This window comes from Euprymna scolopes, chromosome 25 (assembly GCF_053919585.1).
Source record: "Euprymna scolopes isolate OS-2025 chromosome 25, ASM5391958v1, whole genome shotgun sequence".
NCBI classification, from domain to species: Eukaryota; Metazoa; Mollusca; class Cephalopoda; order Sepiida; family Sepiolidae; genus Euprymna; species Euprymna scolopes.
Genome location: NC_136506.1, coordinates 70,519,055 through 70,531,669, shown reverse-complemented (window position 1 = coordinate 70,531,669; position 12,615 = coordinate 70,519,055). Strand labels below are relative to the sequence as shown.

At 35.5% G+C, this 12,615-nt stretch overlaps 1 protein-coding gene across 1 annotated transcript in view; it reads right to left on the bottom strand.

The window, feature by feature from the left end:
* LOC145247429 (kinesin-like protein KIF25) overlaps nucleotides 1–12,615 on the bottom strand; it is a 446,897-nt gene that overhangs the window by 35,065 nt on the left and 399,217 nt on the right. Inside the window, exon 12 of the mRNA XM_080109187.1 lies at nucleotides 8,180–8,305. Within this exon, the coding sequence (XP_079965313.1) occupies nucleotides 8,180–8,305 (126 nt within the window). The remainder of the gene's footprint in view (nucleotides 1–8,179; nucleotides 8,306–12,615) is intronic.

Here is a 12,615-nt window from a genome sequence, read left to right as displayed (position 1 = left end):
CAAATAAAAAAAAGGGCAATTAAATGAATCGTTTTTGGCATCGGAAAGTAAGCAAAAATTTTTCCGATTCCAATACCCACAAAAGCTCTGATTTTTCCGATTCCTGATTCTGATTCCAATTAATCATCTTGACACTAATTAGTAGTAGTTCGACAGCTGAATGATGAGGCCAATTCTCCATCCACAATCCGATTTGCATATCTTACTTATATAATTGACATAATAATTAGTATACTACTGCATCATCCTCAGCATTAATGCAAGAGTGATCTACATAGCACTTCAAATCCATTTCAGCATCCCTCTTGCCATCTCTCTGGCAAGATGTCATATTTTTTTACTCGTTTTCTTTTTTACTCACAACAAGGTATTTGCTACTTGGTCGTAAAAGGTTACTATTTGGGATCATGTCTAGCAGGTGACTGTGGGGAGTTGAGCAGCTAGATGTCTTTTCATATTACATTTATACTTTTGCAGATTAGTACAGTCAGGGAAACAGGAATGGAATTCCAAAGTCTAGCTGTCCGAAGAAAGAAACTATTAGAGTAGATAGCTTTCCTACATCTAGGGACCCTAACAGTGAAGGGGTGGGATTTTGATGCTTGTCAGGTTAATCGGGAACATGTACTTCATAGGAGCGCAGGTGTCATGAGTTCATCGAAGCACATTCCATTAAAGTATATATAAATTAGGGGTGCAATAGAAGGTGGAACTTAGCCGATAGTGCAGGACCTATTAGATTTGATATTATTTTTCCACTGCCTACGAGTGAGAGAGTAGGGGTAGATGTTGCAGCCCAGGTGTGGTAACAGTACTCCATACATGGGCAAATTGTAGCTTTGTAGAGATACAGGATACTCTCTCGTATGAGTAATTTTCTAGCATGGTAAAGGGAGCCCACCATCTTTGTAGCAACCTTGCCAATGTCCTCAATATATTCGTCCCAATTCATGTTGCATGTAAATGTTAAGCTAGCAAGTTTGGTTGAGAAGGGTTTTTGTAGTTGTTAAAGGAAAGAAGCTTAGTCTTAGTAGCATTAAAGGTTCCCAACTATTTACGACCCCATTTCAGTACAGACTGACGGTCATTTTCTAGGGTTTCTGTCATTGCCTTTTTGTGTTTTTCCCTCATGCGTGTTATAGAGCGTGGTATCATCAACAAACATATCTTAGAGTTAATTTTATCAGGAACGTCATTTATAAATATCATTAATAAAGATCCACGAATCAACCCCTGAGACACACTGGCATAAACATCATGTCGTTTAGACGGACAGCCAACGAGGACAATGAGGATTTTTCTCTTGCCTATGAAGTGTTTGATAATGTTGAGTCTTCATTCAGAAATACAAAAGGATGTAATTTTCAGGTAGAGTGTTATTTGTCTTACACGTAATCTCTGTATCTTTAGCATTGTCTTTTGGTCTTACATTAGTGGTCAATTTGCCATAAAAGATTTGGTGAAGTAGGCTGTGCTCTGGAATCCCTGGTGCAAAGGGTGAACATTGTTAAAGAATTTTCAACTGGCAAAGAGGTTGATGTACGACAACCCCGTGTCTAGTGTATAATGCCAAACAATAGCGTTAGAGGAAACTTTGCCCAATCGCTACGGAGTATCTACCAAGATACAATAAACAATGTAATATCAGGTTGGGGCAAAAATAATGTTTTTGATGTTCAACTTCAAAAGATCATAACTTTTTTCATAATAAACTTTATTAATCGAAATAAGTACCATTGGAATCGACATCTTTTTGCCAACGAGAAAGAAGTTTATTATTCTCATTAGCATAGAAATCCAGAGTTTTGGAAGCGATGAAGTCATTGAAGGTCAGTTCGGCATTGTCTCGGTTTTTGAAGCATTTTTCGCGCAGAAAGTTGTTAACATGATTGAAAAGGTGATAATCAGTGGGCGAGAGGTCTGGTGAATATGGCAGATGAGGCAGAGTCTTGTAGCCCAATTCGTTCAGCTTCTGTAGGGTCAGTTGAGCAACATGCGGGCAAGCGTTGTGATGGAGGAGAATTGTTCCTTTCATATTAACCAATCTTGGGCACATACGTTGGAGCTTATGGTGCATTTCATCAATTTGTCAGCAGTTCTTATCTGCAGTAATCATTTTGCCCGGATTCAAGAAATTGTGATGGATGAGGCCGGCTCCAGACCAAACAGTCACCATAACCTTTTTTTTGGTGCAATTTCGGTTTCGGGAAGTGGTGTGGAGCTTCACCAACTGTGCTGAATGTCGTAGAGGATCCACTTCTTATCAGACATCACAATCCGCTCAAGAAATGGGTTGTTTTGGTTGCACAGAAGGAGTGCAGAAGACATCTCAAAACGACGATTTTTCTGATTATCGTTCAATTCATGCGGTACCCATTTATCCAACATTTTGACTTCCTCATTTGCTTTAAATGATGAACGACTGTAGAGATGTCGACCTCGAGTTCAACAGCAACTTCTCATGTGGTTTTGCGAGGATCGGCTTCAATTAAGGATTTCAAATGTTCGTTATCAACCGCAGTCAGCCGGCCACAGCCGTCTTCATCTTCGACGCTCTCGTCACCATTGCAAGAAAACTTGAACCACTGTTGTGCCACACGTTTGTTGGTTGTCTCTGGGCCAAACGCATCATTGATATCACAAGCTGTCTCAGCATTTTTTCGGCCTAGTTTGAACTGGAACAAGAAAATCGTGTGGGTTTGAATTTTGTCCATGCCGTCGAAAAGCCTGCAAAAAAAATGAATGAAGAGATTGAGAACGGTAATGAATAACAGGATTCGATAGAGCGAAGAACGCGCTTCAAAATGATGTATAACATGGCTATATATATCAATGAATTAATTCAGAAATCACATATAAAAGTAACACATGTGAGAAAACGATATTGTTTTTGCACCAACCTAATAATAAAGGCTGTATAATAATAAGGTCGCAAGTTTTATTAATGGATATACCAGCTCAGCAAATAGTCATTGAAATATAATACAAAGACAACATATAGAAAGAGACAACAACAACAATGACAACAACAACAGTGAGGTGACAGTGACTAATTGATTAACGACATAGATCGACAACCTGGGTGTGTCAAGTTCGAATGCAGTTCATTCCAGTGAAATTGTTTCACTTAGGAATGTTGGCAACCTTTATGTGGTTCCTCCCATAAGTACTAAATATCCTTCTAGAAATAATTTTAATAGAAAGATATTGGGGAAATGAATGCCAACTGTTGTATAAAGCAAGCCCGGATAATGCCGGAAAACCATGCAAGTTAGGATAGATTAGTTTGTTGAAATTAAAAATTGTTGTTGAGATAAATGTTTATATTGGAATAAACTAGAAGAGTCAATGTTTACATAAATAATACAAACAAATGGGCTTGGAATAACAACAATTTAAAAATAGTTTAACCTCGAATAATCTGACGTAGGAATAACTTTAAGCTGACGTGTATCTTAGGAGGAGACGTGGTCAGTGAGAGTTTTTGTTGAGTCTAGTTTCTGGGAGCCAAGATGGGTTTTCCAAAATGGTCGAGGAAGCGGGTCGAGGCAACAAACTTAGAGATGTGGTTTAAAACGGTGGTTGTAACTTCTAGGAGGTGGGACAATTCCGGAATAAAGAACTGTATTTATTATCAACATTTCGGGTTAGGCTCTCTCTCAAAGAAGTTGAAAGTCTTTATTTCAGTTCAATAATCCAAACAGTTGAACCGACCAACACGGAAACCGTTAGAAAAAGGTATGATTTCATTTGATGTTTTACATCCCAACATTTACCATATATATTGATTTAAAAGACACCCATGAACAGACGATCACACGTATACACATTTCATAAAGAGGCGTATTTAAACACTCATCTCTTCCCTACGACGTTATATAAACACGACTATATAGCACAACAAAATCATCAGGAATGCTGCTCAACAAACAAACAAACAAACAAACAAACCAACAAACAAACAACAAACAAACAAACAAGCAGTAGCATCACAATGAGAAATTAGAAACAAACTTCCCAGCGAATTGTCAAAAAAAAAGAAATTAAAATAAAATAAATAAGACCAAATATGAGCTGGTGCGTCGGCTACAAGTCTCCAACTCAGAAAAGAGTCGCCAACCTAATAGGTGTCGCACTGTTGACTAAACTCCAACTTTCCATCGACGAAATGTTGCATCGCTGTGCCTATTTTACAAGTATTTTAATAGAAAGATCTCCGATGAACTCCAAACGCTTGTACCCCCTCTACATAAATACCCTAGACTAACAAGCAGCAAAATCCCACCCGTACACTGCAAAGATCCCTTGATACCGGAAAGCTTTTTACTCTAATAGTTTCTTCCCTTGAACTACTAGATTTTGACATTCTCTCCCAGGTCACTGCTCTCCTGACTGTATTGATATACAGGAGTTCTAGTATAATATGAACAGACATCTTGCTGCTCAACTCCCCACATAGTATCCCTGTAAATGTTGTCCTAAATAGTAGCCCCTTACCATCCAAGTGGTGCTGTGTCTTGTTTGAGATGAAAAAAAGTGTAAAAAAAAAAAAGGAATCGCTGAAACAATGAACCGTCGTTCAATATGAGAGTATTATTTGTAGAGTGACATTTGGACATTCCCAGTTTGCTCACAATTGTACGATTTGCCTCATTTGGGGATAGCACGCGAATGCATAAATAATAAATATAGAATGTTTAGAGGGAGGGGTGGGGGCTAAACATTATTTGTGTGTGTGTGTGTGTGTGTGTGTGTGTGTGTGTGTGTGTGTGTGTGTGTGTGTGTGTGTTATAACTGGAAGCCATTAAGGTTGGAAACGACCCCCATTATTTTTAATGCAAAAGGTTATTAACAAAACGTTTTTTTTTTTTTCACAATCGTGAATTAGTCTCTAATCGATAATGAAACAAAAAAAAACAAACTTGCAAATAAAAGTGTTTGGGCGTTGGTGATTGGTCTTCGATCTTATTCAATTTATATATCAGTCAGTGTTGCGTAAATTGCGAAATAATTTTGATAATGTTTCTGAAATAATTATAAAACGTTGCCAACGTTAATTGAATCCTCCTGACAATGCATTAAAAGTTATTGCAAATCATTTCTATAATATTTCTTACTTTTTTTTTAGATGAGGACTGGTAATTCGCATTATTTGGATTCTTCGGACTACTGCTCTCATCTGGAGGGTTATTTTCACAACGTTTAAACCGATGCCAACTTCGACCTTCTTCAGATATATCTTGTCAAATTTGAAAATCTTTTGGTCGAACTCAGGAATCTTTGTGTTGAACTCAGGAATCTGCACAGAATTTCGAACAGAACCCTTTTTTTATCCACAGGGGAGTAGCATGCTCACATTCCTTCAGTCATGACAGGGGCATAAGTTCCAAATAATTCGTACTTGCATTTTTGAGTGTCGCCCAGACTGTATTATAATACACTTGCGAAATAATTAAGATTTCTGCCCAGAATTTTTCTGCTCTGACGGAATGAGGGCATGCTTACCCCAGAGGATTAAATTAAGGGTTCCTTTCGAAATTCCATGCAGATTCCAAAGTTCAACGGAAAGATTCCTGAGCTCAGCAAGATACACCTGAAGAAGTGTAACAGTGTGCGGACGCGCATATGCAAATGCAAAGAAAAAGACTATAAAAAGGAGAGAGAAGACGTTAGAGAGAACGATCACGTTAGAGAGGGGATGAAGTTCGAGAGTTTCTCCATAGGTCAGAGAGAAGGAGCGCAGTCACGGTTTATTCAGAAAGGTATCCGGAAATAAATGTTGTTGTTACAACACGAAAAAAGTGAGTTTGAATTATTCTTTGTCTTGGTCTCTTTTGCAGCGTAGATTGCATACAACATGTGAATCCCGTGTGTAAACGTGTGTACTACGTTACAGAAGACCGGAAGTTGCATCTGCCGAGACGTGTGAAAATAACATTGAAGATGAGAACAGTAGTCCGAAGAATCCAAAAAATTCCTATGTTTCTGAATAGTAAAACCTTGCCAACATTAATTAAAGTATCCTGATACGAATGACAATGCGTTAATCATGGTATCCAAAATGGCGTCGAAAAAATGTGTAGGAATAATATAAGTGAAGCGTGGGAGGTGGTTGTAGTGAAGTGCATATATTCATCGCCTAATCAATAATGTGAGGTGTGATCTGAAATCGACTTGAATCCAGCCATGGAATTTTCCCCATTCGGCTCCAAAGTCAGCAGAGTATAGACCATTTGTAAATGGCATTTTCCCTGTTGACTGAGGAACGATTAAAATGTCCTGTGCAGTCTTAGGACGTCCATCCTCTAAGGCTGCTGTTTTCCATCTTTCGGGTGAAGTAAGTTTATTGCTTACTGTCTGAGGCGCCCCTACTGGGGAAAGCCGATGGAACTGCCCAGACAATTTTTAAATGGCCAGAGTGGTTCTCCTTTAATGACACTGGCTTTCCTTCCTCCACCTTCCTAACCTTGTGTCACGTCTTACTGCGGTGGACAGAAAGTAAATAATGAAACTAATGAACTTTACATCGGACCATAATGCATTCTCCCCAACCGAGATTTTATCTATGGAGTTATTTCACAGAACGACAATAAAACAAAGATTGTTGGACATTAATGTCTGAAACTTGGTGGACATGTAAGAAATAGAATAAATGTAAAGATCAACGGTTTAAACAGTTTCTTATAAAAAACAGTGTATATGCGATATTTATATATATATATACTTTTTATTTGTTTTTACATAAACATTTAGGTATCGCTACACAGTCATGAGCATGTTTCATTAAACTAGTTATAACTAACTAGAGACATCATCAGGCGATGTTGCTTTTACAAAAGTTCAGTCCTTAATCAGATTATTTTATATATATATATATATATATATATATATATATATATATATATATATATATATATATATATATATATAATTATTTTTAATACCCAAAGAGACTAGTGTTTCATTATTTCGGGAATCTTCAGTGCAGAGAGTTATGATTACCGCCGGTCGGGAAATGCAAACCCGGATACGAAGCCATCTCTGACTCCATTAGCAAGCCACAACGAGAAATATAGTTGAAATTAACATTTATATAAGGCGTAAATGTCATTCAAGTGATCTTATGATTTAAGTATCATGATCTGTGCATGTTATATATATATATATATATATATATATATATATATATATATATATATATATTTACCAGTGGTGAAAAAACCGGACTAGAGTGCTCAATGTGTAGCCAGAGCAGTATATAAGAAATTCATTACTGTGAGTCCAGAATGAGTTTACATATTGTTTCAACTAGACTCCATCTATGAATTCTGACGATGCTAGTTGGATATTTCCTCTCTTTGAGGATCTTCCTCTAGTTAAAACAATATGTAAACTCATTCTGGACTCACAGTAATGAATTTCTTATATATATATATATATATATATATATATATATATATATATATATATATATATATATATATATAGAAGATGGCTTATGTCGCCGGGTTCGAATCTATCGACTGGTGTTAAATGTGACACCATGCACTGATGATTCCCGAAAGGATGAAACACTAGTGTATGTAGGTATTTAATTATTATAGTAAATAATTATATAATATATATATATATATATATATATATATATATATATATATATATATATATATTCTTCCTTAGATTAAGGGTGGTGGTGTTTGATCAACACTGCTGGGGAGCCATGATATAATATACTGTTTTGTTTTTAAATCCCCGAAACACTGTTTCATGGTAAACAACTGATGATCCCTTGGAAAATAAATTATTGGTACTATAGTAAATTCGAGAGCGAGTTGATGCAGTGATTGCAGGTGATTAAATAACTTACTGACTAGATGACTTTCTAACGAATGATAAACAAAATTTTTTGTATAGTTTTAAAGGTTAAAACTTCAAAGACTATATATATATATATATATATATATATATATATATATATATATATATATATATAAACGTTTATGATGTTAAGAATGCTTTATAGTTAAAATCAATTTATTATTATTTAGTATTAGGAAAAAATATTCAAAAACTTTTTCGTCTTAAGATATGCAAAAAATAACAGAAGACGAAACGATGCATAAAAGCAAGAAAAATGATATCCGATAATTCTATGTATTTTATTATTTCAACGACTTACCCACACATTCACTTCCCGCCAAATCCACAAGTTGTAGTTTTGTCTTCACAATTCCTGGACACAATGGCAATGGAGACGATGGTGTTGTAGGACTGGCACTTTTTTCGCGAGAATTAAATTGGGAAGCTGTAAAATGGCATAGGAAAATTAATTGCAACTCCAATTAAATCTAATTTGAATTATCGAGATATATAAGATAGTCATATTTTATTGGGTAGTTATGTCTATTATATGCAGTGCCAACAGGAAAGCGTAGTCAACAATGAAAATTTGTACAAATATTAATTTTCTTCTGATTTTTTGTGTGACAAAAACAAAACAAACATACTACTCACTAAAATATAGCAGCCAATTTGAGAGACAGCCACTTCAATATACCCATTATTTGTGTAAAAAGAGAAATATTGAGCAGAACTAAATATTAAAAGTGATGAAAGCAATTAAAAATAAAATCGGTTTATTTAAAATCCAGATCAATAAGTGGGTAGGTATAGCTTGTTACAAGCACCAATCCTTCCTGGTGTATGTGAATAGCTGTGGTAGTAATTCTGAGTGTGAGAGTAAAACCTCCTCCTACTTACTGCATGTGTTCAATGTGTGCCGAGATATCATTTTGACAAATACATACACTTAGCGACAAATGTAAAAATAAACAAAAGCAAATAATTATCAAATGTACCAAAAGATCATTTAAAAATAAAAACATTTATGAACCTGACAGCAGGTACCTGCATGGGATGAAACAATAAACTTGATCAATTGTCAAAAAGAAGATAAGAGATGATATTTGAGAGGTCATTTTTGGCAAAACTTTACACAAGTGTAATCAAGTCAAACCAAAGTCAGATCAATTCAGTGAAACGACAATGGCCAAATAAAACGCTCTTGGGGTGAGGCTACAATGACCATGTCGTCCCAATGGGGCGTATCAGATATTTAAAAATGGTTATACAACCGAAGATGATATCGTTGTTAGTTCTTGAGAAGAATCAACCAATTGAATTCCCACGCGCGTATCGCCTACTTAACAACCATTCATAACCGTCACCGACAATAAAGACATATTCTTATAAGTGAATAGTTAAAAGCCTCTTTAAGTAAAAAATGTAGAATAATTAGATAAACTGCTTTAGAAAATGCTTTTGGATGCAAAAAAGAATTTCCTTTTGTTTTTTTTTTTTTGTTTTTTTTTTTTTTGTTTTTTCTAATTAATTTCGGATTTAAAACTTTCTCATAAGAGAAAAAAGTTTTTATGTTTTATTGGTCTTCTTCCCCCCACCCCACCCCACCCCTTCGAAGTAAAAGTAAACAGTTCGTCCTCATGTTGTGTTATTGAGATTGTGCTAGCTGGTTATTGCACGTAGAACTTTTTAGTTTTCTAGTTTAAAATTTTTTTTTTAAACGTGCGCGAACGCCAAATCACAACTTAAAAAAAAAAACACCAATAAAACTTAAGAACTCTTTCTTTGACGAGGGAATTTAAAATCTGAAATTGATTAGAACAAGAGAAGTATGCATGGTCCTCCGTGAGTGCACAGTGAATGAGACATAAAAAAATGACAGCACTTGCTTCCCCCTCCACCACCATTTAGCCCCAAAAGTCCCCAGGTGAAAATAAACAAATGGTGCAGTTTTAGGCCTTAACATATGTAAATTTGAGTTCTGCACCATGCAAAAAAAAAGAAATAACTAAGTCCATCATTTGTCCCACCCCATTTAGCCCCCAAAGTCCCCAAGGCTGTAACATAATTAAATTTGAGTTCAGCACCATGCAAAACTGCTAAATAGACATACACAGAAAACTTTGAACAAATATGGTAAAATAGTCCCCAAAATGGAGTGTTTTTATTAACCCTAAAAGAACCCCTGGGGCACACCCAAGAGTTATCGTGAAGTACAGACAAACAAAATTATATAGAAATACGTTAGTTACAACTTTTTAGAAAGTTTCATAAAAATCCAAGGCATCAATTTTTTTTAATAAGCACAAAAGTGTCAATTTAAGCCATTGTAACACGAAAGGCACTTGGGGGGGGGGAGCAACCAGAGTTTCCCCGGAAAATCCGCTCTGTTACTTTTTTACTCATATCATGTTTAATGCAAAATTTCAAAAAATTCCAAGGCGTAGTTATTGAGAAAAGTGAGGACAGACGAACGGATGAAAAGACGAACGGATGAAAAAATGAACGGACAAACAGACAAGGGTGAATTTCGTCCTCCTTTTATCAGAGGACCACAAAAAAAAAAAGAAATTTATTTGTCGCACCTAAGAGTCTGTTCTAAAGCAGTTTATCTGCTCATTTTATATTTTATATATTCTTATATTTTTATATACCGGTGCGGCGGTGCATCCTCATTCTTTTAAAGACCGTAGAAACAGAACACATGCTTGTGCAATCGTAAAACAATAACGAGCTGGACAAACAAGATAAGATAAGAAAGTGAATCAAATTAAAATATTGTTAGACTAATATCTAACAGAATCACAAATTGGAAACATTTATGCAAATTGCGTTTGTTACAGAAGCTACTGAGCACTCATGGGGGGGGGAAGAACTAAATTTACTTTATACATAAGACATAGACATCTTAGTAAAGACCTTATGAAAAGATAAACTATACAACTCTTTTACTATTTGACAAAGTTGTCTCCCTTTAATAGTTATATTTAAACACCAATCGTTTTTATAAGATCGTAGAAAATAACATAAAATTTTAAACACATGAGAATTTATTATGAATACAAGACAAATAAATGAGACAAAATATTTAAAATAAAATCAACAATATTGAGTATCAACACAAGCCTTATCTTATCAAGTTTAAATAATTTAATAGATGTTAAAAAAAAATCATTAATTTCCAATTTCTGCAGAATTTGGTCACTTTTACAATAGCCATAATATGCACGTTTAATAGTCGAACACATGTCTGATGAAGGTTGATTTCCTGAAATATTACAATACAGTTCCACAATCTAACCATGCTGTCGCAAGTAAAACACAATACATCTATATATATATATATATATATATATATATATATATATATATATATATATATATATATATATACTAGCAGAGAGACTCAACGTTTCCCGGGAATCAATGAGGATCAATGAATGTTTCATCCTCCCATATTTTATTGTCATCTAAATCGGTAAAATCGCACATTTTTCTATCCTACTTGCAGTTATATAGCCCACAATATATTGCAGTCTACATTGTATGTTCGTATGCAAATAGGAATATGTGATTGGTTGGCAAGAAAGGAATAGGCAGAGTATACGTTAGTAAGGCAGTAGCTTTTTACGATGTCAATACACAAGTTTGAATCTCACGTTGGTCTAAAACTGCGCAAAAGAATGAAAAGTAAAAACTAAAATGACTGGACAGCGTCGAGCAGATTCTACTAGTTATAATATAAGCAATGTGAGTTTGCAGATAAACAGAGAGAAAACTTACAATCATCATCATCATCATCATCATCATCATCATCCCTGGTTTAACATGAATTTTATATACTGGAATTGCAACAGAGCATAGATGTACATATGGCAGCTGTATGCAAATGCCAAGTTATGGGCGCAGTAACGTCACGGTAAGTTAAGAGAAAAAAGAGTATAAAAAGAACCTCTGCACAGACCAACGAGCTAATTAGAGAAGACGATCACATAAGAGACGTGGGTGACGTCACAGCCGAAATGAGAAGTCTCGTATGGCGGGAGAATGAGGAATAAAGGTACTTTCTTAAAATATGAAACAGCAAATTGAGGTTCTTTTCTATTCTTTGTCTCCTTTGCGACTGAGACTACAACATGTTGGGTCTATGTGTGTAAGCATATACTACGTTACAGCATATATTTGGACGTCTTTTTGAAATTGACTTCCAAACTTACCTGTCTCTGGCCAGGTCCTTATTTATCCCTCTTTCTCCTTATCATTACCTCCCATGTTTTCCTTGGTCTTTCCCCATCAACTGCCCCTGCTACCTCAACTGTTCCACTGCAGAATCTTCATTTATTCTCTTAATGTGACCATACCAACGAAGACTCTTGTTCTGCACACATCTTTAAATCTTTCTCTAAAGTCACTAGATCTAATCCTGACTTCAAGACTCACATTACACATTAATCGTCTCATTAGTATATGATTCCTCACCATGCAAAGCATGTCCTCAAGCCTCACCAGCTAAAACTTCTGCCTGATAGATTCTTCCCTTGGTCAACAGTGGTAATGCTTTGCTGGTCAGTAATGACAAAAATTCACTGAACTTACACCATCCACTCCTAATTCTTGAAACCATACCAGCACCAACTCTTCCCTGTGCTCCAGTGGTATCAGTACGGTAACAGAACTTCAGAACAACCTCAATGCTTCACCAAAGAGATATAGTTTCTCCAATAGTGAATTCTCGTTCATCTATATTGTCTTATG